Genomic DNA, 27832 nt, shown 5'->3' with positions numbered 1-27832 from the left:
TATTTGCACGATTTTTTGTCTTCTTTTGCACTTTGGTTATTTGTCAGTCTTTGCTTATGTACAGTTCTTTCATAAAGTCTACCGTATATTTTTATTTTCCCGTAAGTGCCTGCAAGAAAATGAATCCTAACATAATACATGCTGAGACACAGTAGATGCATTTTGAAAGTAAATTTTGCTTTCACAGGATGTAGAAGGGCACACGTGTACAGCTACATCCAGGATCTCACAATGTGCTCTGTAACCAGTAGTCCGCTATTGGCACCATTACACCCAGTTACCATTTTTGTGCACAGCAAAATCCCACACACACAGCAACCACTGGGTCATCCACGTGATGCCATCTGGGAAAGAGCTATTGGCTCAGAACGACCCTTGGCAGCACCGTGGCACAGTGGATAGGGCCACTGCGTCACAGCTCCAAGGACCCGAGTTTGATCCTGACCCAGGCGTCTGCATGTTCTCCCTGTGCCCATCTGGGCTTCCTCTGGGTGCTCCAGTTCCCTCCCACTTCCCAAAGACCTGCAGGTCCGTAGGCTAATCGGTCACTGCCAGATTGTCCCGGTTTGTCGGTAAGTGGTCGACCCTGGGGGGAGTTGATAGGGAGGTGGGATAATAAAGTGGGATCAGTGTGAGTAGGTATTTGATGGTAAGTGAATCAGATTGAATATCACTAGCTCACGCAGGTAGGTAGGAAACACAGGGTATATCTCGTGAAAGTTTTGTGGCAACAGTACATTGCAATACATAATAATAAAACACGATAAGTTACAATATAAAAATAAATAAGTAGTGCCGAGAGCAAAAAAAATAGAGAGTTAATTTAGAAATCTGATGGTGGAGAAGATAATTGCACTTGACTTCCCCTTTCTGAAGTCCACAATCCATTCCTTGTTCTTACTGATGCTGAGTAACACCACTCAACCAGCTGATCTGTCTCACTCCTGTACGCCATCAGAAATTCTGCCAACAATAGCTGTGTCATCGGCAAGTCTCTAGATGGTGTCTGAGCTGTGCATAGCCAGACAGTCAGGGTAGAGAGAGAGTAGAGCAGACTGAATGGGCTGAATGGCCTGTTTATTTTCTGCAAGACTAGGTAAAATGATTCGCCTTCCTACAGAGGACTGTACAGTACTTAATCAATTTAAAATTCAGCTTTGATCTTTGATGAGAAAAGATATATTTTCCATAGTGGAGGAACTATGAGAATTAATGATTCTCATTGAAAAGTACAACACTCTGATCAAAACTCACAAAGCAGAAATAACACAGAATATTATAATAATGTACAGGCCCTTCAGTCCACAATGATGTACAGAACTTTAACCTACCCCAAGATCAATCTAACCCTTCCCTCCCACATAGCCTTCCATTTTTCTACCATCCTTGTGCCTAAGAGTCTCTTTAAATCCCCCTGGTGTACTTGCCTCTACCGTGACTGTGTAAAAATGAAAACTACCTCTGACAACACCCCCCTACTTTCCTCCAACCCACCTTAAAACAATAAGCACAAGAGATTCACACACACAGTGCTGGAGGAACTCAGCAGGTCAGGCAGCATCTATGGGGAGGAATAAACAGTTGTCATTTGGACCAAGACCCTGCATCAGTCCTGAAAATGCCCTGGCTGCCCATTCTATGTATGACTTTGTCATCTTATACGTATCTATCAAGTCAGCTCTAATCATCCTCAGAGAGGGAAAACCCCAGCTTGCTCAACCCATTCACATAAAATATGCTCTCTGATCCAGGCAGTATTCTGGTAAATCTCTCCTGCGCCCTCTCTAAAGCTTCCACATCATGACTCGAGCTCTTGTTCCTCTCCTCCTTATCCGTGTTATCTTTTAATCCCGATGAAGGGCCTTGCCTCAAAACATCAACTGTACATTTCTCCCTACAGAAGCTGCCCAGCCTGCTGAGTTCCTCTAGTGTCTTGCTTTTCACTGCAGGTTCTAGCAGCTGTCTCTACACCACCCTGTCCAACAGAACTCCCATTTGCTTAATCTCATCGTTCACTTTCTGACCATCCCGTTTGGCACATTGCCCAGTCTCGAGCTATTCTGTTGCTGCATCCATCATAGGCAAAGCCCCTCCCCACCACTAAGCACATTTGCACGCCAAAGAAAGCAGCAACCACCAGAGACCCTCACCATCCTAGCCATGCTCTCTTCTCACTACTACCATCAGGAAGGAGCCTAGGGTCCCACACCACCAGGCTCAGGAACAGTTACTAGCCTCTAATCATCAGGCTCTTGCACCAGTGTGCATAATTTGACTGAACTAATTCCACAACACGTAGACTCATTTTCAAGAACTTTTTACAACTTATGTTTTCAGTATTGTTTTTATTTTCACAGTTTTTCTTCTGGTTGCTTGTCGGTCCTTGTTTATGATTAGTTTTTTTTGTGATTCTATTCCATTTTTCTGTAAATGCTTGCAAAAAAAATGAATCTTAAGGTAACATAAATTCCCTTTGAACTTTGCAAGGATCCCGTGATGTTCTCAGGTACAATCCGGATGAACCTGGACCCATTCAACACGTACTCTGATGAGGAGGTGTGGAGAACACTGGAACTGGCTCACCTAAAGAACTTCATCAGCGGCCTCCCTGACAAGCTGCAGCATGGAGTATCAGAAGGAGGGGAGAACCTCAGGTAGGCCACTGCCTCCATCAATCACACGAGGAGATCCCAGCTCTCGGTCATCCGTCCGATGATCAATCACCATTCATGTCATCAGCCTGTGAGCATGTGTGTGTTTGTGCATATATGGAGTGTTTGGTCTATTTATGCATCCATCATTCAGCCTATCCCACCTACCCCCCTCCCCAGTTTCTCACTTCATCCCAGCTCCCCTACCTACCCAGCTTCCCATTCCCTACCTTCTTAATCTGGATTTTGCCCACTTCCTTTCCAGTCCTGATGAAGGATGTTGGCCCAAAACATTGTCTGATCATCTCTCCATAGATACTGCCTGACCTGCTGAGCTCCTCCAGAAATTTGTCTGTGTGTGACTGAATCTTCACCTTTTTGTTGGTCCTGAAGCCACAGGTGTGTGTTGCTCAAGAGAAGAACCCCATGGGAATTACACAGTTGACCAGTGAGTCCTACTTCAGTGGTGGGCAAATTATTGGAAAGGACTCTTCGTGACAGGATTTATGAGTATTTGGAGAATCAGTGTCTGATTACTGATCATCAGCATGGCTTTGTGAGGGGCAGGTCATACCTCACAAGCCTGATTGAAGGCTTGGAGGATGTGACAAAGCACATTGATGAAGGTAGAACAGTGGATGTGGTATATATGGATTCTAGTAAGGCTTTTGAAAAGGTTCTCCATGGTAGGCTCATTCAGAAAGATCGGAGGCGTGGAAACCAAGGAAGTTTAGCTGTGTGGGAGGGTGTAAACTAATCAGGCAGTGGGGTTAAACCGGAGTGAAGGGACTCAGGATAGGATGGATGGTAAAAAAGCAAAGATAGTGTGCAGTCAGACTGGACAGGACATAATTGCAGCCAGCAGGGTGAGTGTCAGTGCATTAGGGCTGCAGAATCAAAAAGGGTAGCAAATGCAGCACTCAAGGTGTTATATCTCAGTGCATGGAGTATAAGAAATAAGGTGGTGATCTTGTTGCACTTTTACAGGTTGTCGGGTATGATGTTGTGGCCATCACTGAATGGTGGCTGAAGGATGGTTGTAGTTGGGAGCTGAGTATCCAAGGTTACACATTGTATCAGAGGGGTAGGAAGGTAGGCAGAGGAGGTGGTGTGGCTCTGCTGGTAAAGAATGGTATCAAATCAGTAGAAAGATGTGAAGTAGGATCAGAAGACGTTGAATCCTTGTGGGTTGAGTTAAGAAACTGCAAGAGTAAAAGGACCCTGATGACAGTTATATACAGGCCTTCCCACAGTAACTGGGATGCGGACCGCAGGTTGCAACAGGAAATAGAAAAGGCTTGTTGAAAGAGCAATGTTATGATAGTCATGGGAGATTTCAACTGATTGGGAAAATCAGGTTGGAAATGAATCCCACGAAAGTGAGTTTGTCGAATGCCTACGAGATGGCTTTTTAGAGCAGTTTATTGTTGAGCCTACTAGGGGATCAGCTGTAGTGGATTGGGTGTTAGGTAATGAACTGGAGGTGATTAGGGAGTTTAAGGTAAAATAACTATTAGGAGGCAGTGATCACAATATGATTCAGTTCAATTTAAAATTTGATAGGGAGAAAATAAAGTCTGACACAACAGTATTTCGGTGGAGTTAAGGAATTTACAGTGGTATGAGAGAGGAGTTGGCCAAAGTAAATTTGAAGGAGATACTGGCAGGGATGACAGCAGAGCAGCAATGGCTTGAGATTCTGGGAAAAATGAGGAAGATGCAGGATAGATGTATTCCAAAAACAAATAAATACTCAAATGGCAAATCAGTACAACTGTGGCTGACAAGGACGTCAAAACTAATGTAAAAGCGAAAGAGAGGGCATACAACAAAGCAAAAATTAGAGGTAAGACAGAGGATTGTGAAGCTTTTAAAACCCTACAGCGAACAACTAAAAGAATCATTAGGAGGGAAAAGATGAAATATGAAAGCAAGCTAGAAAATACCAAGTGGATAGTGAAAGCCTTTTCAAATATGTAAAAAATAAAATAGAGATGAGAGTGGATATAGGACCTATAGAAAAACAAGAAATAATAACGGGGAAAAGGAGATGGCAGATGAACTAAATGAGTATTTTGCACCAGTCTTCACTGTGGAAGACACTGGCAGTGTGCCGGGTGTTAAAGGGTGTGAGGGAAGAGAAGAGAGTGCAGTTACTGTTACAAGGAAGAAGGTGCTCAAAAAGCTGAAAGACCTAAATGTACATAAGTCACCCGAACCAGATGAACTGCACCCTAGGGTTCTGAAAGAGGTAGCGGTAGAGATTGTGGAGGCATTAGAAATGATCTGTCAAAAATCACTGGACTCTGGCATGGTGCCAGAGGACTGGAAAATTGCAAATGTCACACCAGTCTTTAAGAAAGGAGGAAGGCAGCAGAAAGGAAATTATAGACCAGTTAGCCTGACCTCAATAGTTGGGAAGATGTTGGAGTCAATTGTTAAGGATGAGGTTGTGGAGTACTTGGTGACACAGGACAAGATAGGATAAAGTCAGCATGGTTTCCTTACTGGAAAATCTTGTCTGATGAACCTGTTAGAATTACTTGAGGAGAGGACACATAGGATAGATAAAGGGGATGCAGTGGATATTGTATATTTGGACTTCAGAAAACCTTTGACAAGGTGCCTTTGAGGCTGCTTACCAAGTTAAAAGCCCATGGAACAAGAGGAACAAGAGAACATCTGCAGATGCTGGAAATCTAAGCAACACACACAAAATGCTGGAGGAATTTAGCAGGCCAGGCAGCATCTATGGAAAAACCTATGAGTCGGATTCTTTTGTCGATAGATGCTGCCTGGTCAGCTGGGTTCCTCCAGCATTTTGTATGTGGTATTACAGGAAAGGTACTGGCATGGTTAGGGCATTGGCTAATTGGTAGGAGGCAGTGAGTGGAAATAAAAGGATCCTTTTCTGGTTGGCTGCAAGTGACTAGTGGTGGTCCACAGGGGTTGGTGTTGAGACCGCTCCTTTTTATGCTGTATATCAATGATTTAGATGATGGAATTGATGGCTTTGTTGCCAAGCTTGCAGATGATACGAAGATTGGTAGAAGGGTACCAATCAACACTACCTATCTATACAAAGACAGGTAGTATTGAAGGAACAGGTAGGCTGCAGAAGGGCTTAGACAGATTAGGAGAATGGGCAAGAAAGTGGCAAATTAAATATAATGTTGGAAAATGCATGGTCACACATTTTGGTAGTAGAAATAAATGTGCAGACTATTTTCTAAATGGGGAGAAAATCCAAAATCTGAGATGCAAAGGGACTTGGGAGTCCTTGTGCAGAACACCCTAAAAGTTAACTTGTGGGTAGAATTCTTGGTGAGGAAGGCAAGTGCAATGTTGGCATTCATTTCAAGAGGTCTAGAATACAAGAGCAGGGATGTGATGCTGAGGCTTTATTAGGCACTGGTGAGGCCTCAGCTTGAGTATTGTGAACAGTTTTGGGCTCCTCATCTAAGAAAAGATGTGCTGGCATTGGAGAGGGTCCAGAGGAGGTTCACAAGGATGATTCTGGGAATGAAAGGGTTATCATACGAGGAACGTTTGATAGCTCTGGGTCTGTACTCACTGGAATTTAGAAGGATGAGGGGGGATCTCATTGAAACCTTTTGAATGTTGAAAGGCCTAGACAGAGTAGATGTGGAAAGGATGTTTCCCTTGGTGGGGGAATCGACGACAAGAGGGCACAGACTCAGAATACAGGGGCGTCCATTTAAAACAGATGCGGAGAAATTTCTTTAGTGGGTGGTGAATTTTTGAAATTTATTCCCACAGTCAACTGTGGAGGCCAGGTAGTTGGAGGTATTTAAGACAGATCTTGATAGGTTCTTGATTGGACACTGCCTCAAAGGTTATGGGAAGAAGGCCGGGAGTGGGGCTAAGGAGGGGAGTAAAGGATCAGCCATGATTAAAAGTCTGAGCACACTCGATGGGCCAAATGGCCTAATTCTGCTCCCATGTCTTATGGCACAGGGTGGGAATAGATGTAGAATACTCTGAAAAAGTGTGGTGTGATTCATTTGGAAGGTTGAACTTGAAGGCAGAATGGCAGGATTCTTATCAGTGTGGAGGAACAGGGGATCTTAAGAGTTCACATCCATAGATCCTTCAAAGTTGCTGTGCAAGTTTGGAAGTTCTGAAAGTTGTGGAACCAGCTTCCAGTAGAAGTGGTAGAGGCAGGTTCGATTTTGTCATTTAAAAAAAAATTGGATAGGTATATGGACAGGAAAGGAATGGAGGGTTATGGGCTGAGTGCAGGTAGATGGGACGAGGTGAGAGTAAGCGTTCGGCATGGACTAGAAGGGCCGAGATGGCCTGTTTCCGTGCTGTAATTGTTATATGGTTATAAGTGATAAGATTGCTAAGAAGGTGTGTAGTGTGTTGGCCTTCATTTGTCCTGGCATTGAGTTCAAGAGCCACGAAGTAATGTTGCAGCTCTATAAAACTCTGGTTAAACCACATTTGGAATATTGTGTTGAGTTCTTGCCTCATTTTAAGGATGGTCAGTACGGACATGGTGGTGCAAATGCTGTATGACATGCTGAGCACAAGTACCTACATAGGCGTATGTACATAGGAGTTTACAAGTTTGCACCGTGTGCATCTACAAGCCTGTAAGCATGGGTAACTTACTAGCCGGTGGTGCAGTGGCATCTACACCGGACTTCGAGGCGAGCGGTGCTGGGTTCGAATCCGGCCGGCTCCTTGCACGCTTTCCATCCGTGCTGGATTGAGCGTCGAGCTAGCCACGAGACAGATACTAAAGGAGGGCAGGGTTGCCGCCCGATGCGCCACAAGGCACGGAGAGGAACCACCACCACCATGGGCGAGACACGTATCGGCGTACACTTCAGTACATATGCACATTATATGGGTGCAGAACAGGAATTACTGGTGTATCCTGTGTGTATTTATGAGTGCCTTTGGACACAAATATATAAATAGTGTGTGTATCTGTGGGGTGTGTACGTAAAACAGTACGTGTACTTGATGCATGTGTGTAGTTTTGTCTGTAAACGTGTACATTGTGAGGAAATTATGCCTGGTTATGTACATAGAAAGCGGCATTGTATACAGTATGTGGGTCCATGAATGTATATGTGTATGCCTATGTATGCCTCGTTGTATGTTTGTATTGCTTTTATTTATTATTTACAGATACGGCATGTGACACAACGAGCTCACACTCCCCAGTTAACCTACTAACCTGTGCGTCTTTGGTTACAATGCCAGTGACCCAGGCTCAAATCCTCCACGCGAGGAGCTTTTACATTCTGCCCACGATCGCGTGGTTTCCCTCTTGCTGCTCCAAAGGCGCAAAGACTAGTAGGTTAAATGGGCGGAATCCGGTTTAACTAACTCTGTATGTCGTGAAATTGTTAACTGTGCGGCAGCAGCGCAATGCAATACGTAATAATAGATAAAAACCGAATTCCAGTGTGAATATGAATATATATATATAGTAGTTATATTAAATAGGTAGTGCAAAATAAAAAAGTAGTGAGGTAGTGTTCACGGGTTCAATGTCCATTTAGGAATCGGATGGCAGAGGGGGAGAAGCTGTTCCTGAGTCACTGAGTGCGTGCCTTCAGGCTTCTGTACCTCCTACCTGACAGTAACAATGAGAAGGGGGCATGTCCTGGGTGGTTTGGGGGGGGGGGGAAGGTCTTTAATGATGGACGCCACATTTTTGAGGCACGACTCCTTGAAGATGGACTCTAACAGTGTTACACTAACTTCAATTTGTATATCTACCTGCGCCTGTAAGTTTCTGTGTGCATATCTGCCTGCATACAGTATGTGTCTGCATTTGCACGAGTGTATCTATGTTGTATATGTGTGTATACACACGTGGCAAGGACATTTGTACATGAGGTACGGATGTGGTTCAGCCCTTGGCCACAGATTGGATGGGTAACAGGAGTCCTGGGAAGGGCACGAGTTTGTACGTTCTCCTGGGTCTCCCAGATTCCTCCCACGTTCCAAAGAAGTATGGTTAGGGTTAGGAAGTTATGGGGACAATGTATTGGCGCTGTTATATAAGCATGGTGACACCTGCAGGCTGCCCCTAGCACATCCTTGCACTGCATTGGCCGTTAATACAAACGAAGCATTTCATTGTATGTTTCAATGTAAAGGCTGCTGTACAGGCCCTCCGCTGGTCGGGGTCAACCGCAGATATTGTGTCCTAGCTTTCTATGTGATACTCAGACCAGGACAGTACAATATGGAGAGCAAGCGGTTGCCCGTGCAGAGACACCCCCTCGCCGTGCAGCTCCGATGAATACACAGAAAACAGCAGCGACCGATAGTTTGGTACCGGCAGTTCCAGGAGCATTGATCTCACGTAGGGCTGACATAGGGACTCCAGACCTGGATTTTTCCGTTGGGCTTTACTCCCAAAGCCTTCCCCATGAGTGGGTTTAGCTGCAAGGCAGCACACGTTTGAATTCGGAGTTTTCCCTTCTCCTAGATAAGTTGCCAGCTGCGTCTGGCGAACCCCATCTGCTCAGAGACTCGTTTTAAGGCACTAGGAACCCGCCGATACCCCTTCTCCTGTCAGTAAAAATGGTTCCTCTGGGCTTACGTGAAAGCCAGGAGCTGGACTTGCTTGCCACAGGCTATCTGAGATGCACAGATTCTGGGAACATCTAAAACGTTTTGCAATCCTGACCGTTTCGATGTGTATGTGACCAATAAAGCCAATCTAATGCAAGTGCCCACTGTTTCACCAAACTTCTGCATGATCTGTTTTCTCTCCCCGCAGCGTGGGGCAGCGGCAGTTACTGTGCCTGGCCCGGGCACTCCTGCGCAAGTCCAAGATCCTCATCCTGGACGAGGCGACGGCGGCGGTAGACCTGGAGACGGATGAACTTATCCAGAGCACCATCCGCAGCCAGTTCGCCGACTGCACGATACTCATCATCGCTCACCGCCTCTTCACCATCATGGACTGCAGCCGGTAAGGGCGCGTGTTCTCCTGGTTTACCTCGGTGCAGCAAGATCCCATGACTTATGAAGGCCAATGTGCCAAAAGCCTTCTTTACAACTCTATCTGTGACACCGCGTTCAGCAAGTTAAGGACCTGTATTCCCAGATTCCTTTGTTCCACCGCACTCAGTGCCCTACCACTCATTGTGGAAGACCTACCCTGGCCGGCCCTACTGAATGCAACACCTCACACTTAAATTCCATCTGCCATTTTTCAGCTGGTCCAGATCCCACTGCAAGCTTTGACAGTCTTCCTCGCTGTCCACTGCACCCCCAATCTTGGGGCCATTCACACATTTGCTGATCCAGCTAACCACATTATCATCGGATCGTTGGTATAGATGATAAACAAAACAGACTCAGCACCGATCCTTGCGGCACTCCGCTAGTCGCAGGCCTCCGGTCATCTACTGCCACTCCCTGGCTTCTCTCGCAAAGCCAAAGTCTAATCCAATTCACCACCTCATCTTGAATGCCAAGCGACTTTTCTTGACCAACCACCCATGTGGGGCATTGTCAAATGCCTTTCTTAAAGGCAATATCCACTCTCTTGCCTTCATCAACTTTCCTGCTAACTTCCTTGAAAAACTCTCTAAGACTGGTTAACATGACCTACCATGCTGACTATTGCTAATCAGTCCCTGTCTATCCGACGTCATATATCTGGTTCCTTAGAGTACCTTCCAATAACTTTCCCACTACTGGTGTCAGTTGGCCATAATTTCCTGGTTTATTCTTGGAGCCTTTCTTACACACTGGAACAATATCAGCCAACCTCCAATCTTCTGGTACCTCCACTGTAGCTAAGGATAATTACACCTCCGCTAGGACCCCTACAATTTCTGACCTGCCTCTCGGTTTTTTTGCACTACCTTACTTCCCATTTTTCTATTTATGATTCATAATTTAAATATTTAATATTTACTAATTTTAACTATTTTTAATATTTAATATTTGTAATCCAGGGAGTGTGAAGCGCAGAATCAAATATCGCTGTGATGATTGTATGTTCCAGTACCAATTGTTTGGCGACAATAAAGTATAAAGTACTTGACCCCAATAGGGTCTGAGGGAACACCTTGTCAGGCCCTGGGAATCTGTCTACCCTGATTTGCCTCAAGACAGCAAACACCTCCTCCTCCTGTGTTATCTGTACGGGGTTCATAATCTCGCTGCTGCTTTGCCTCACTTCTAGAGACTCTGTGTCCACCTCCCGGGTAAATACAGATACCAAAAATCCATTTAAGATCTTCCCCACCTCTTTTGGCTCTACATCTAGATCACCATTCTGATCTTCCAGAGGACCAATTTCGTCCTTTGCAATCCTTTTGCTGTTAACATATCTGTAGAATCCCTCAGGATTCTCCTTCACGTCGACTGCTAGAGCAACCCCATGCCTTCTCTTAGCCCTCCTGATTTCTTTAACTGTTCACTTGTATTTCTTTTTCTTTGAAACTAATGGCCTTATTATCACTAGATGTTTCCCTACACAAACTTCCATCACCTGCCCCGTCTCATTCCTGAATAGAAGATCAAGTAAGGCACACTCTCTCATTGGGACTTGTACGTATGGATTAAGGAAACTTTCCTGAACACATTTGACAAACTCTGTCCCATCTGGTCCTTTTACAGTATGGAAATCCAATCAATATATGGGAAGTTAAACATCACCTACTATAACAAGCTTATATTTCTTGCAAGTCTGTGATATCTCCACAAATTTGTTCCTCTAAATCCCACTGCTAGTTCCATTTTCCTGCACTTGGCTCATATCCCTCTAAACATTTCCAATCCATGTCCCTGTCCAAATGTGGGAAAGATACCCTCTCCTACTTCTTGCTACCATTGGGGAGGAGCTACAGGAAGACTGAAGACAACAGTCAACATTTTAGGAAGACCTTCTTCCCCTCTGAATGGTCCATGAACACCACCTCGCTATTCCTCTTTTGCACAATTTTTAAAATTCTTATTGTACTGTAACTATATTTTTGGTCTTGCATTATAATGCTACCACAAAACAAGTTCTACGACACACTGGTCACAGATGATAAACCTGATTCTGATACGCTCATCACCCTTTCTGTGAAAAACCTGCCCCACAGATCACCTGTTAGTCTTTCCCCTCTCACCTTTGACGTACGCAAGGTCTGTGGCTCTCAGGAGACCAGATCAGAAGGAAGCAGCGTGCATTAATAACTGTTATCTTGTCCGGTAGGGTAATGGTTCTGGATACTGGAAGAATCCTCGAATTTGACACCCCTGCTGCGCTCCTCGAAAGCAAAGGATGCTTCTACCGGATGGCGATGGATGCCGGCATAACACTGGAAGGGGACACAGGCCTCGGAGTCTTTCTGGGTGCAATAACGGCTGGTGTCAACTGCTTGGAAGGAGGGCACAAGTGTCGACAATCTTCATCTCGGTGTCTCAGAGATTAGGAAAGGCTCTCCCAAACTGCTCTCTCATGTAAAAGATCCTGACCTTCTGCACTGTAATGAGCTGCAGCTAGGATCTCACACCCAGCACCTCTTCAGACAGGGGAGGCGCGCCTGTGTCTCTGCGATGGGCACAGAGCGGAACGTCAAGGTTACCTGGCATCGACCGGGGACCTACCACACGTACATCATGTGCCCATAGCTTTCACATCTCACCACCTCCCCCCAGTTCAATACTCTCACCCAGAACTCCCCATGGATTTAACCTACACACCACTAGCTGCCTGAATTCCTATTATACCATACTTCCCCTCCCCAGTACCACCCTCGCTACAATCCCCCACAATTACTCTATATTCCTCACCAGCACTCTTTAGATTCCCTCTATAATTCTCCCACCAAAATCGATTGAGCAACTTCCCTTTTATAGCCCTTCCACCTCTAATCTCCAGACCCCTCTACAACCCCACCACTACTCTCCAATTCCAGACCCCTCTACAACCCCACCACTACTCTCCAATTCCAGACCCCCTCTACAACCCCACCACTACTCTCCAATTCCAGACCCCCTCTACAACCCCACCACTACTCTCCAATTCCAGACCCCCTCTACAACCCCACCACTACTCTCCAATTCCAGACCCCCTCTACAACCCCACTACTCTCCAATTCCAGACCCCTCTACAACCCCACCACTACTCTCCAATTCCAGACCCCTCTACAACCCCACCACTACTCTCCAATTCCAGACCCCTCTACAACCCCACCACTACTCTCCAATTCCAGACCCCCTCTACAACCCCACCACTACTCTCCAATTCCAGACCCCTCTACAACCCCACCACTACTCTCCAATTCCAGACCCCCTCTACAACCCCACCACTACTCTCCAATTCCAGACCCCTCTACAACCCCACCACTACTCTCCAATTCCAGACCCCTCTACAACCCCACCACTACTCTCCAATTCCAGACCCCCTCTACAACCCCAATACTCTCCAATTCCTTCTGTAATTCTCCAATACTCTCCAGACCCCTCTACAACCCCACCGCTACTTTAGGTCCCCTATGACTTCCTACTAACTCCCCTACAATCCCTCCCACCACTGGTTGACCAGACCATCTCCTTGCCACCTGCCTCTGCATTGACAATGGCTCCCATGAGGGACTCATTGATGTTTTGCTGTTAAAGGTGCTCTGAATTACCGAGGGGGTCTCGGTAGTGTGGGCATTACATTACAGCAGCCTCAGCTGCAACCTCGGGTTAAATGCTCCATCTGGAATTCACGGTTTGTCCATTCCCACACCAACCTGTCTGTTCTCTGCCTCTGCCGATGCTGGGGTGAAGCTAAAAACAAATTAGAGGAATAGTGCCTCATTTTCCTCTCTGGGCCGTCTACGATGAATGAATTCTCCAACTTGCAGTAACCTGATCCTCCTCTGTCTCTTTTCTCTTTCCTCCTGATCTACCCAGTTGCTCCCACACCCATCACCCTGTTTCTTTCCCCTCTCTCACCCATTCCATCTGCCCAACATCACTCACACACCCTCCCACTGGGTTCAGTCCCCTCACTCTGTCCTCATGGGCTGTCCCCACCACCCTCACTTGGCTCTATGCTCCACCTAGCACCTCCCAGCCTCTGTTATTCTCCCCTCTCCTATCTGCCTATGAGCTGTGTACCTCCTCCCCGAAGGTACCTGTGACAATAATAAACCAGTACCAATACCCATTCACACACAGCCGAAGACGTGCCAATCATCCGGAAGAACCAATGCACTGCATCCCGCACAATGTCACAGTCCACGTCCATCAAATGGCCTTATAGTTCTGCATTATAGTTTATCAAGGTGCCTGAGCCATTTTACCTGAATAAGCAAGCTTGCTTCAGATTGAGTTCTTTCACAATGCACAAAGAAGTTGCAATGAAAGGACTTCTGGGCCTATAATCTCTCTCTCACTCTCTCCCCCGCACACACACATACAAAAACATTGGAGAAATAAAATCTTTTTAATTCCAGAGCAGACATTCTCTTCATTTGTTGGCTCCAGGTGTTGACTGTGTCCACTCTTTGAGATGGTGACAGATATTTACAGAATACAGATGTGCTCTGCTCACAGATACTCACAGTCGCATGTCTCTCACAAGGGTGCTCCTTGGAGTTAGGGGTGTAAAGTCAAAAGAGTCCATTCTTTTTTCCAGCACAGTTTTCTTAGCACCAGGTCTATCTTCCATGGGTGGGATATCCCAGAATCACATTCCCAGCGAGGTTTACCTCGGACCAGACAGGTTTGGTGATTCTGCCCGGTTGCCCAGGTGAGGCTGGCTCAGGAGGATGGACCGTCACAACCCCACAGTCGCTGTGGTCAAGGCTTAATGGAGACTGGGTTCGTGACAGATCCGAGTCGCTCACTTACCCAACAGCCAAGAATAAGATTCTCCAGCAGTATGACATTACAGTGACAACATGGTTAGGAAGCACACAGACCAACCTTGAAGAAAGGATCTTCAAGCCCTTGTTACAAAGAGCCCACATTGATCACTGGGTAGCTGTGGGAGCCCGTGTTAGTGGGGAGGAAGAGCTGATGTCCAATCGCTGGTGCTCTCCGCTCGGAAGATTCACACACGTTAGGTAGATACTTGGCTTTGCGTTTCGCCTGGACCCCGTTTCCCAGCATCTCACTGATCAGCACCAATTTTTGAATGGTTTCCACCAGCTGTTGGTACCAGGAGCAGCTTCAGTTCTATTGCATGTGTTTTTCAAACTCCTTCTCTCCCTGCCTTCCCCCCATGAGCAAAGCAGGATGAGGGGTAACTGGATAGGGGTGTACAAGATAAGGGAGCGTGGTCAAATGGACACCCAGAGACACATTCCCAGGGTGGACATGAGAGAGTATGATGTTAAAGTGATTCGATGGTGGAAGGATATCAGAAGTAGGTTTCTTAACACACTGAGTGGCGGGTGTGTAGGACACTGAGTGGCGGGTGTGTAGGACACTGAGTGGCGGGTGTGTAGGACACTGAGTGGGGCAATGGTAGGGGCAAATACATTAGGGGCATTTACAACACTCTTAGGCAGGCACATGGATGAAAGGAAAATGGAGGGTGGGAAGGAAGGGTTAGATTGATCTTAGAGTAGGTTAAAAGGTCAGCACAACATTGTGGGCCAAAGGGCCTGTACTGTGCTGTAATCACCTCCTTTGTTTTTCTTCAGTCACAGTCTTGAGTCATACTTCTTTGCCCACAGTACTCAAGATGAACAGTTGACCTAACAAGCCCAGGGCAGGGAAAACAGGAGATGGCAGATGCTGGAACCTAGAGCAATATATTAGGTGCTGGGGGAATTCAGTGGGTCAAGTGGCAGCTATGGAGGGGACCGGACAGTTGATGTTTCTGGTTGTGACTCTTCGTCTGGACTGTCCACTTCCTTCCACAGATGCTGTGTGACCCCTTCGAGTTCCTCCAGCATCTTGGGTGGTTCCAGATTCCAGCAGCTGCAGTCTGTGTCCACGCTTTGCTGTGAGGTCCACTGTGAGATCTCTTCAAGGTTTGCCCACTTTGAAGAGGTTTTCCATGGCTCTTCGATGAGAGTCCAGTAAGACCCTCTCTAATGCTCCCTATCTGTGATCTCTGCTGCTCGGTCCAAACTGCCAACTGTCCCTTTCCCACTTCAGACGCAGCCTGACGCGCTGAGTTATTCCAGCATCTTGAGAGTTGCATCCAGGCTTGTACTTCAGCTTGACACAGCTAAAATACTCAAACTGAGTAACTTATAAAACTCTGCCATATGTAGTGTAAAACACCTTTGAACATTCAATAAGAATACATCAAGCTTAAATGCTGCATTTATACAATACGGTACTGTTGAGTGTTTCATACCATGTCCTCACTGGCTTTGTAAACATGCCTGTGGCCCCAGCACTCAGGGATCCTGACATCCCATCAGTTGTGTGTGATCAGAGCAGCCCTTCCCACTGCCTTAGGGGCCCCAGCACCGTCACCAACACACAACGGGATAACCCCGCTGCTAACCTCGGACTGGTTGTCGTGGAAACCAGGGGCTGAGGAAGGAGGCCAGATCAGCAAACTGTTTAAAGTTCTTTAGACATGTGACGGTGTTTATCGCTGGATGTTTTTGTTCGATGGGGAAGTGTCTCAGCAGGTTTGGCCGAGATCAGCTCCAACATTTGTCCCAAGTTAAGTCCAATCCCTTTCTGAAAGAAATGAGATGTCTGGTTCCATCAGGAGGCCCTGGTCTCCTCTCCTGTCCAGTTACGTAAAGCACAGGATGACACCTGCAGTTAGTTCCATTTCCAACTCTCCCCTCACGTGTATTCCGTTTTCCGGATATAGTTAGCGGGAACATAGCCCTGCCTGCCATTGGCTTCTGCCAGCCACCATTCCCGGTTCCCGTTCTTGTCGTGGAAGCAGAGGATTCGCAGCCGCTGGTTGTTGGCGATGGAGAGCTCGTTTGCACAGCGGGCCCTGAAGTTGTACACTGCGTAGTAAACCTGGGCAGAGAGAGATGAGCCGTCAGTTGGAACCTGGGACTGACTGCTGAAGTACAGTGGGAGGCAGAGTCATACAGCAGGGGAAAAAGACCCTTCAGCCCATCTGGTCCATTCTAACCAAGTAGGGAGAGGGAGGTGCAAGAATCTGCAGTAACAGAAATAATGCTAGTGGGACTCAGGTCAGGCAGCATCAGTGGAGGAAATGGAAAGTCAACGTTCATGGTCGACACCCTTTCTCATGACCTTGGTCTCGAAAGGTCGATTGTCCATTTCCCTCCAACGATGCTCCCTGAGCTACTGAGATCCTCCAGTATTTTCTGTTGCCTATCAAAGCTAGTGTCACTCGCCTGCATTTGGTTCATATCCCTCTAAACCTTTCTAATACTAGAGGGTATTGGTTTAAGGAGTAGGGGAGGGCGAGTTTAAAGGAGGTTTACACAAGTTTTTTTACACGGAGTGTTCGTTGCCTGGAACACACTGCCAGGGCAAGAGTTAGAAACAGGTAAGGCAGCAATGTTTAAGAGGCATCTAGACAATTACATGAACAGACAAGGAACAGAGAGACATAGTGCAGTTTAAATTGTCATCATGGGCCATCACAAACACAGTGGGCTGAAGGGCCGGTTCCTACACTGCATTGTTCTACATTCAGGAGCATTGTTTTCTCCCTGCAGCTTTCTGAGGGATATGAGAGTGATCCTGGGAATAAAAGGGTTAGCATATGAGCAGTACTTGATGCTCGAGAACTGTACTCGTTGGACTTCAGAAGAACAAAGTGGTGGTGGGTGTGGAAGGGTCTCATTGAAACCAACCAATTATTGAAAGGCCTGGATAGAGTGTATTTGGAGAGGATGTTCCTAGTAAGTGGGAGAGTCTAGGACCAGAGGGCACAGCCTCAGAGTACAAGACAACACTTCAGAACAGAGATGAGGAATTTCTTTAGTCAGAGGCTGGTGAATCTGTGGAATTCACTTGCTGTAATTAAAATGGAGGTTGATAGGTTCTTGATTAGTAAGGACATCAAATGTTCTGTGGAGAAGTCAGGAAAATAGGGTTAAGAATGAAAATAAATCAGTCATGATTGAATAGTAGAGCAGGCTTGATGTGCCAGAAATAATTTTCATTAATTTAATTTCAACCAAATGTTTCTTCTTTCAATTTTTTTTCTCTCCTCTGCTATAGGTGGAAAAAAATTTGTAAAGATCAATTCTTAAATTACACATCCCAAAAATGGTGGGAGTCTGGAATGGGCTGCTTGGGGTGGTGGAGAAAGCAACTACAACGGTGGCATTTAAGAAGCAGTCAGACAGTCACAGGAATAGGCAGGTAGTGTAAAGATATGGACCACAGGCAGACGCAGACACTTCATTTGGCATTGTGCTCGGCACAGACACTGTGGGCTCAGGCGTCTGTTCCTGTGTTGTACTGATCTATGTTCTGTGTTTTATTTGAGCAGGCTGGGATCTGTACTCACACACAAGTTGGACAGTGTAAAGGCTGTAGATTTATTACTCTACAGCAAAGGGGTTCCCAAACTTTTTTTTTAATGCCACGGACACTCACCATTAAGCATGGGGTCCCTGCTCTACACACTACTGACTAGATAGTGTGGGACTTGATGGTTGGGAATTGGCTTATTATTGTCACATGTACCACAGTACGGTGAAAAGCTAAGGCTTACATTCCATCCAAACAGATCAATCCACATTTTAGCACATTGAGATCAAAGAATGGGAAAACAAGAACAGAATGCAGAATAGAGTGTTACAGCTACAGAGAAAGCGCAGTGCAGATAAAGTACACAACAAGGTGAACTGAGAGGTCAAGAGGGAAATTCAGAACTAAGGGGGCATAGGTTTAAGGGGAGAGATTTAATCGGAACCCGAGGGGCACCCAGAATATGGTCAGTAAATGGAACGAGTTGCCATAAGTGTTTGAGGCCGGTACGATACCATCACTTGGTGGGGAGGGCCTTGGAGGGATATGGGCCAAACGCAGGAAATTGGAATTAGCTGGGTGGGCACCTTGGCCAGAACGGCCTGGTTGGGCTGAAGGGCCTGTATCCATCACAATCAGGTTTAATATCACCGGCATCTACCGTGAGATATGCTGTTTGGTGGCAGCAGTACGCTGAAGTACAATAATTAAAGAACTATAAACGACAATAAGTTACAAAATTAAATAGTGCAAAAAGCAGAGAAAAAGATTTTTAAACATATGAGACAGTGTACATGGGTTCGTTCAGAATTCTAACGGCAGAGGGGAAGAAGCTGTTCTTGAAATGTTGAGCGTGTGTCTTCAGGCTTCTGTACCCCCTCCTCGAAGGTAGCAATGAAGAGAGTTTATTGGATGGGGAGGGGGGCGGAGAATGGGTCATGGGGGAGACGTGGAGAAACTGAGGGAGTTGCTGTGGGGTGTATAATTGGTCTCGGGTGGGGAATACAACTGGCGGCCCCCGACAGCCCACCAGCACATACCTGCTGCCCGGGGTCAAAGCTGTTGCTCTCCAGGTAGCCCTCCTGAGACGATGCCCGGCGCAGGACCTTCTGGCATTCCCACTTCTTCCGTGGCAGCGAGTATTCCATCTGGCTGGAGCGTCTTGGCTGGCCAACAGAGCGGGGATCCGCATGCCGGCGGGAGCTCGGGGGCTCGTAGGCACTGGAGCGGAGGGCTGGGGCCGGAGCCCGAGGCGCGAGCTGGGTGCGGGTCGGGGAGGCAGCACGACGAGGGGGCGCGGCAGCAGGAGTCTCCACGGGGGCCGGCGCCTGCAGCGGGAGCGAGGAGGAAGGGATGGCGCCGCTGGAGTGATTCACTGACAGTGCCGAGGCGCTGTTTTGCCGGGAGATCACTGGTGAAGAGTCGCTGTAGCCAGACTCGTTGGAGGACTGGCTTCCCACCGAGACATCCGAGTGGCTGCGACGCGAGTTGTAGGGCTTCAGAAAGGAACTGTACACAAAGCCCTTCATCGCTACAGGGAAGGAAGGAACACTCGTCACACACATAATACTCACAAACAACACAGATTCTGCAGGTACTGGAAATCCAGAGCAACATACACAAAACGCTGGGGAACTTAGCAAACCACACAGCATCTGTGCAGAGACTGACACAGTTTGGCACTGGCAGCGTCGCAGGATTTGCCAGGCAGTGTTGAACTCAACACAGGACTGCCTTAGGGAAACAACAGGAATTCTGCAGATGCTGGAAATTCAAGCAACACACATCAAAGTTGCTGGTGAACGCAGCAGGCCAGGCAGCATCTCTAGGAAGAGGTGCAGTCGACGTTTCAGGCCAAGACCCTTCGTCAGGACTGCCTTAGGGACTCCAGCCTCAGTTTGTTCCTCGGGGTTCATTCCCGAAGCCCCCTCCCCTACCCCCATGTGTATAGCCACAAGGCAGCGGAGGTTTGAGATCAGAGTTTTCCTTCTCCTACAGGAGCTGCCAACCATGGCCGATGAGCCCCATCTGAAACATCTAGAGAGGGAGCTAAACATTTGACGTTTCAGGCCGAGACTCTTTAGCACCACCTTGTTACTCTGGCTTCTGTCCCCTTCTTTCACAGTACTAATGAAGGGTCGTGGCCTGAAATGTCCTCCATAGATATTGCCCGCCGAAAGAAACAGGAGCAGAATTAGGCCATTTAGCCCATTATCTGACTCACTCGACGTCTGATTTATTATCCTTCTCAACCCCATTCTCCCGCCTTCTTCACATAACCTTTAACGCCCTTACTAATCAAGAACTTACCAACCTTCGCTTTAAATATTATTGACATGGCGTCTGCAACAACCAGCAGCAATGAATTCCACAGGTTCATCGCTCTCTGGCTGAAGAAATTCTTCCTCATCTCCGTTCTACATGGACGTCCTTATCTGAGGCTGCTTCGGCAGCAACATAGCATTGCCACGACTTACTAACCCTGACTTGTACGTCTTTGGAAGGTGGGAGGAAACAGGAAGAACATACAAACTCCTTACAGGCAGCGGTGGGAATTGAACTCTGATCATACTGCTGCTGCACTAGCCACTGCTACACTACCGTCTGGGAGCAGATTTACAGTGAGCCCCTTACCTCCATTGTCCACCAGCCAGCGGTTCTGGCTGCCCGTGGGATCTTGCTGTTTAATAACTCCAACCAGGTCTCCCTCCAGGAGGGAGACGTCCAGTTCCTGAGTGGCATTGAAGTTCCTCTCGGCTTGGTACAGCTTGTCCGGCTCGTACTTGGCCAGCAGGCTCACCCGCCGCTCTTCGGTCTGACATATGGCCATCGGCTGGAGAGAGAGGAGAGTTTCAGAGCTGGGCATTCAAACACAAAACTGGGAATGAGCCTTGGAACAGGAGTGAAGGGAGGCCATTCAGCCCTAAAAGTACATTCTACCTTCATCGCTCCATCTCAGTTCAGGTTCAGATTTATCACGTACATATAGTGTTACATACCTCAAGGAGATCTTTGATATCTTTTTGTGAGAATGATGTAATGGTCTTTTGGAGGTCACTTGATGTAAGTTTCCCGCCGATGTGAGGTCACGTGATGACATGTGCACCACGGGTATATAAGGGAAGACCTCAGATCACGCAGTTAGATTTAGCTTTCCAGCTAGAACGTTGATGTGTCTCCGTTTCTGTTGCGTATTTGTTTTTATGACACAGTTTCAATTTTAAAACGGAGTGTTACATTCTGTTGCAAGGTAAAATAGTGCTGGACTGGAAATTTTTGCTAGATGTGTTGATGTACCTTATTCCAGCAGTAGTACGGGGGAGTGAAGACTTTATCGAAGTACAGGACCCGTAGGATTGAGAGGAGTCGGTATCGTTTGGCAGTTTAACAAAGGATCGACCTTATTCAGTCTTTGTTGAAGGAGTAGTGACCTGCATCGAAGATAACTCTTGCCAAAAGATAAAGCAGGAAAGTCGCGTCTGTGAAGAAATCCTTCTCCAGAGAAGTCTCTCCCAATTGAATGTATAAATCTGTTGGACTTTCGAATTTACCATTTTAAGAACTGTATATTACTTTACCGCTTTAAGAACTGTTTTCGCATTTAACGCTTTAAGAACCAGTGCCAAATGACAATTTGTTGAACAGCTGCATAGCGGTTAACATCCGGTTAAGGTTTTCGTTTGTTTTTTTATTGTTTATCCGTGCTTAATAAATGTTTGGTTGTTTTTATATAACCTGTCTCCATTGATATTCATTGTTGCCGGTTACGTAACAATAGTGAAATATGTTGCTTGCATATTGCAAATAACACAACCTAAGGATGATCTGGGGGCAGAGTGCAAGACTACGGAACTTTCTGCCACCACCCAGGTCTCATCACTTATTAAGCACCTGTAGTGTTATACATTTTACTTTTTAATGTGCATCATAAATGCATCTTATGTTAAATATCAATCTTCTGGACTACATTTCTTTATTTGCTAATTTATCAGTGGTAATATTACTTTATGTGTTGTGTGCGAGTTAGGTGAACGGTGTTGTGCAATTTGGTCTGGAGGAACATTGTTTCGTTTGGCTGTATATGTGGAAACGGATGAATGACAAATAAACAAGAGTTGTCACACATTCCGCAGCCACCAGAGCAAGCCCACAATGTTTGGTAGAACAACATAGAACACAAGTAACAATCCCCAACTCACCATTGCTGACATTTGCCACCTGGAAGACTGCCGTTCTGTGGTCTTGCGCTCGAATGGCTTCCGGGAGGACGAGAGTGTGTCTGGGAAGAAGCTGAAGACTTGCAGTAGTTGCATGGCCTTACTGTGCTGTTCCAGGAATGAGGCGACGATGGTCGTGTCCTTACTCACCACCGAGATCAGCTGCAGAACAAAGCCCAGTTGTTAGTCCCTCCGTGGGTGTGCGCACGGTGTCAGACACATTTGTAATCCAGGCTGACACAGTTCAGCTCACAACCACATCAACAGACATAACCTCAGAGAGCGTGGGTCGAGCTGCCAGAGGAAGGGTGTGTGTAACATGTTTGGATAAGAGGGGTATGGAGGGCTATGGTCCGGGTGCAGGTTGATGGGACTAAACAGAGTAACAGTTTGGCATGGCCTGTTTCTGTGCTGTAGTGCTCTGTGACTTTGAAGATTTCACAGCTAAGGAAACAGTTCACTCTGCACTGTCCCATCACACACTCCCAGGACAGGGACAGCACGGGTTAGATACAGACTGAAGCTCCCTCTACACTGTCACATCTCACACTCCCAGGACGGGGACAGCACGGGTTAGATACAGAGTGAAGCTCCCTCTACACTGTCCCATCACACACTCCCAGGGCAGGGACAGCACTGGTTAGATACAGAGTGAAGCTCCCTCTACACTGTCCCATCACACACTCCCAGGACATGGACAGCACGGGTTAGATACAGAGTGAAGCTCCCTCTACACTGTCCCATCACACACTCCCAGGGCAGGGACAGCACGGGTTAGATACAAAGTGAAGCTCCCTCTACACTGTCCATCACACACTCCCAGGGCAGGGAGAGCACGGGTTAGATACAGAGTAAAGCTCCCTCTATCTGTCCCATCACACACTCCCAGGACCGGGACAGCACGGGATAGATACAGAGTGAAGCTCCCTTTACACTGTCCCATCACACACTCCCAGGACGGGGACAGCACGGGTTAGATACAGAGTGAAGCTCCCTCTACACTGTCCCATCACACACTCCCAGGACAGGGACAGCACGGGTTAGATACAGAGTGAAGCTCCCTTTACACTGTCCCATCACACACTCCCAGGACGGGGACAGCACGGGTTAGATACAGAGTGAAGCTCCCTTGTCACATCTCACACTCCCAGGACGGGGACAGCACGGGTTAGATACAGAGTGAAGCTCCCTCTACACTGTCCCATCACACACTCCCAGGACACGGACAGCACGGGTTAGATACAGAGTGAAGCTCCCTCTACACTGTCCCATCGCACACTCCCAGGACAGGGACAGCACGGGTTAGATACAGAGTGAATCTCCCTCTACACTGTCCCATCACACACTCCCAGGACACGGACAGCACGGGTTACATACAGAGTGAAGCTCCCTCTACACTGTCCCATCACACACTCCCAGGACAGGGACAGCACGGGTTAGATACAGAGTGAAGCTCCCATCTGAACGATGTACCAAGCTGTATCCATAACTCTACAATTTCCCGTGGTCATGGGTGGACCAGTCGCCAAGTCCTGATGCATCTGGACAGGATGCTTTCTGTGGGGCATCTGGAAAATCTAGTGAGGGTCACCATTGTGTCATCCTCCTGAGGAAGTGGAGGCACTGGCGAGCTTTCTTGGACAGTGCTCGCATGGCTGGAGCAGGAGCAGGACCAGGTGTTGGTGATAGGTACAACCTAGGAACCTGAACCTCTCAACCCTCTCCATCTCAGCTCACTGATACAAGACAGGGACGGGTATTCAGCAATGCTTCCTGAAGTCAGTGACCAGCTCCTTCCTTTTACTGACAGGGGAACCTCTGTGGGATCCCCACCCTTTCGGTAGGACGAGGACATCCTGCAGCCCAGGACGAACTGCCAGGCCCAACAATATGTGTGGGGCAGAGTGGAATGGCATATTCCAGGGCAGTAGGCATGCTCCCGCTGCCCAGGTACCCACCTGCCTCAGCCAGTAAATAGGTACACTCTATAGAAGTAGCACTGTCATAAGTCATAAACACGAGATTCTGCAGATGCCAGAAATCCAGAGCAACACACACACACAAAATCCTAGAGGAACTCAACAGGTCAAGCAGCATCTATGGAAATAAATGAACAGTCAACGTTTCGGACCGAGACCCAACAGGACTGGAATGGAAGGGTGAAGAAATCAGAAGTTAAGTGGAGGGAAAGTAGTACGAGCTGGGAGGTGATAGGTGGAGCCAAGTGGGTGAGAGGGGGAGGATGAATTAATAGACTGGGAGGTGATGGGTGGAAAAGGTCAAGGGCTGGAGAATAAGGAACAGCCAAGGACATGAGAGTCGACAACAGGAGAATGGAAAGGAGGAGAGGCACAAGAGGGAGGTGATGGGCAGGTGAAGAGAAGAGATAAGATTGGGGCCAAAGTGGGGAAATAAAGAAGAGGGAAGGAATCAAAAGTTGGAGAAGTCAATGTTGACGCAAGTCAGAGGCTAACTAGACAGTATTGCTCCTCCAACCTGAGAGTGGCCTCATTGGGGCAAAAGAGGAGACCTTGGATCAACATATGAGAACGGAAATTGGAATTGAAATGGTTGGCCACCGGGAAATCCTTGTTTACACTTTGACCTTCTTCAGAAAGAGGCCAACAATTCATTCAAGAGGAGAGAGAAACCCCACAGAGTGCCTGTGGCCACAGAGATGTTAACACCACCAGCCAGTTTTTGTGGAATGAAGTTGATGTCTTAATGACAAAGGGTCTTAGGTGCTCTAGGCATAGGTCTACAATCAGAAGAACTAGAACTTTCAGCCACACACTCAGATAAAGGACATAAGATGAGAGAGAGATTGTTTAAAGAGGAAAGGTTACGAGAAGAAGGCAAGGGAATGCGTTTGAGGGGGTAATAAATCAGCCATGATCAAATGATAGAGCAGACTCGATGGGCCGAATGGCCAGACTCTACTCCTGTGTCTTATGGGCTTCAGTTGTTTTATTTTAACTCACAGAATGTGATGGGTGCCTGCAGGGGTGGCGGTGGAGGCAGACGTTGCAGTGTTGAAATGGACATGTGAATGTGTGGATAATGGTGGGATATGGGTTACGTGCAGGCAGTAGAAGTTGATCTGAATTAGATTTATTCTCACTGACATAAGAAGTGAAATGTGTTTCCCCAACATATCGATGCAGCTACAACAGTGGCTATATTTCATTAGGAGTTTGAGGAGATTTGCTATGTCATCAAAATCGCTCACAAATTTCTACCGACAAACCGTGGAGAGCATTCCGACTGGTTGCATCATGCCTGGTATGGTGGGGGGGCCGGGGCAGCTGCACAGGATCGAAGTGAGCTGCAGAGAGCTGTAAACTTGTTCAGCTCCATCATGGGCACTGGCCACTGCAGTATCCAGGACATCGTTAAGGAGTGGTGCCTCAGAAAGGTGGCATCCATCATCAGGGTTACAACAAAAAGAACGAACAAGTACAAAGGAGAAATAACGAGGTGGTGTTCTTGGGTTCATGGACAGCTCAGAAACCAAATGGCGGAGGGGAAAAAGCTGTTCCCAAAACATTGAGTGAGAGTTCTCAGCCCCCACGATGGTAGCAATGAGAAGAGGGCACGTCCCGAGTGATGGATGCCACCTTCCTGAGGCACGGCCTCTTGAAGATACTTGCGATGGCGCAGTGGGTCGTGCCAGTGATGGAGCTGGCTGAGTTTACAACCCCTCAGCTGCTTTTCCCTATCCTGTGTATTGGTCCCTCCATACCAGAGGACGTTGCAACCAATCAGAATGTTCTCCATGATACATATAAGGAAGTCTGATTGACTGTTTAGCGACATACAAAGTTTCTATAGAAGGCAGAGGGTGGTGGTGCAGGGAGTACATTCAGACTGGAGGATTGTGACTAGTGGTGTCCCACAAGGATCTGTTCTGGGACCTCTACTTTTCGTGATTTTTATTAACGACCTGGATGTGGGGGTAGAAGGGTGGGTTGGCAAGTTTGCACACGACACAAAGGTTGGTGGTGTTGTAGATAGTGTAGAGGATTGTCGAAGATTGCAGAGAGACATTGATAGGATGCAGAAGTGGGCTGAGAAGTGGCAGATGGAGTTCAACCCGGAGAAGTGTGAGGTGTTACACTTTGGAAGGACAAACTCCAAGGCAGAGTACAAAGTAAATGGCAGGATACTTGGTAGTGTGGAGGAGCAGAGGGATCTGGGGGTACATGTCCACAGATCCCTGAAAGTTGCCTCACAGGTGGATAGGGTAGTTAAGAAAGCTTATGGGGTGTTAGCTTTCATAAGTCGAGGGATAGAGTTTAAGAGTCGCGATGTAATGATGCAGCTCTATAAAACTTTGGTTAGGCCACACTTGGAGTACTGTGTCCAGTTCTGGTCGCCTCACTATAGGAAGGATGTGGAAGCATTGGAAAGGGTACAGAGGAGATTTACCAGGATGCTGCCTGGTTTAAAGAGTTTGGATTATGATCAGAGATTAAGGGAGCTAGGGCTTTACTCTTTGGAGAGAAGGAGGATGAGAGACATGATAGAGGTGTACAAGATATTAAGAGGAATAGATAGAGTGGATAGCCAGCGCCTCTTCCCCAGGGCACCACTGCTCAATACAAGAGGACATGGCTTTAAGGTAAGGGGTGGGAAGTTCAAGGGGGATATTAGAGGAAGGTTTTCTACTCAGAGATTGGTTGGCACGTGGAATACACTGCCTGAGTCAGTGGTGGAGGCAGACAGACTAGTGAAGTTTAAGAGACTACTAGACAGGTATATGGAGGAATTTAAAGTGGGGGGTTATATGGGAGGCAGGGTTTGAGGGTCGGCACAACATTGTGGGCTGAAGGGCCTGTAATGTGCTGTACTATACAATGTTCTATATATGAGGAGAGCATTCTGACTGGTTGCATTAAGTTTAATTTGGCATTACGTTCAGCACGGACATCGTAGGCCGAACTAAATGAAGGAGAACCAAGTGCTTTTCAAGTAATAGGTACGATATTTTTTATTCTAGGTTGAAGAGTGGATTCAAAATGCCTTCAGAAAAAAAGGAACCAGGCACATCTCCTCCACTTACCTGCATCAGAGGGAGAAGCTCCTTCAGTGTCATTCCCACAAAGTCCCGGTGAGCCTCAGCGAACCCTCGCACGCAATTGATGAAGAGCTCCTCGGCACTCTTGTGAAACTTGGGCATGTCGTCCAGCAGCTGGGCATTCAGGGCCTCATAGTTGTTCTTGGCCGCCTGCAGTTCCTCCAGAGTTCTCTTGTCCTTCAGCTTCTCGGCTCGTTCCTTACAGTTGTGGTAGTCCAGCAGCTTGTCGAAGCGCTTGATCATCAGCTTGTGCGGCCCTGCGCACATGCCCAGCAGCTGGGTCAGCGGGCCGATCACCAGCCTCTCCGTCCGCTCTTTCTGTTCGAGAACGCAGGGAGAGCAGTGGGCAATTCGGTGCCTCAAGCCAGTTCTGCAACAATGGACACTGAGGTCCCATGCCACCAAGTTGAAGTACAGCCACTTCCCTTCAACCAGTTGTCACAACCCCAATCACTACTTTGGTATAGCAACACTCTGAACCACTTTGACCACCTTGCACAAAGAAATGGACT

General features: G+C 47.3%; 2 protein-coding genes across 7 annotated transcripts in view; one reads left to right on the top strand and one right to left on the bottom strand.

Annotated features, from left to right (window-relative positions):
* abcc2 (ATP-binding cassette, sub-family C (CFTR/MRP), member 2) overlaps positions 1–14097 on the top strand; it is a 115771-nt gene extending 101674 nt beyond the window's left edge. For all 4 annotated transcript variants that reach the window (XM_072238956.1, XM_072238954.1, XM_072238953.1 and 1 more), the window contains 3 exons: positions 2488–2654; positions 9424–9618; positions 11863–14097. In XM_072238956.1, the coding sequence (XP_072095057.1) occupies positions 2488–2654; positions 9424–9618; positions 11863–12082 (582 nt within the window). In that variant the 3' untranslated portion in view covers positions 12083–14097. The remainder of the gene's footprint in view (positions 1–2487; positions 2655–9423; positions 9619–11862) is intronic.
* dnmbp (dynamin binding protein) overlaps positions 14070–27832 on the bottom strand; it is a 135628-nt gene continuing 121865 nt past the window's right edge. For all 3 annotated transcript variants that reach the window (XM_072238958.1, XM_072238959.1, XM_072238957.1), the window contains 5 exons: positions 27306–27638; positions 22226–22405; positions 20661–20859; positions 19067–19557; positions 14070–16589 (listed from right to left, as the gene is read on the bottom strand). In XM_072238958.1, coding sequence (XP_072095059.1) covers positions 16404–16589; positions 19067–19557; positions 20661–20859; positions 22226–22405; positions 27306–27638 — 1389 coding nt within the window. In that variant the 3' untranslated portion in view covers positions 14070–16403. The remainder of the gene's footprint in view (positions 16590–19066; positions 19558–20660; positions 20860–22225; positions 22406–27305; positions 27639–27832) is intronic.

The sequence above is a fragment of the Mobula birostris genome, chromosome 21, assembly GCF_030028105.1.
Source record: "Mobula birostris isolate sMobBir1 chromosome 21, sMobBir1.hap1, whole genome shotgun sequence".
NCBI classification, from domain to species: Eukaryota; Metazoa; Chordata; class Chondrichthyes; order Myliobatiformes; family Myliobatidae; genus Mobula; species Mobula birostris.
This window is presented reverse-complemented; position numbering and strand designations above follow the sequence as displayed.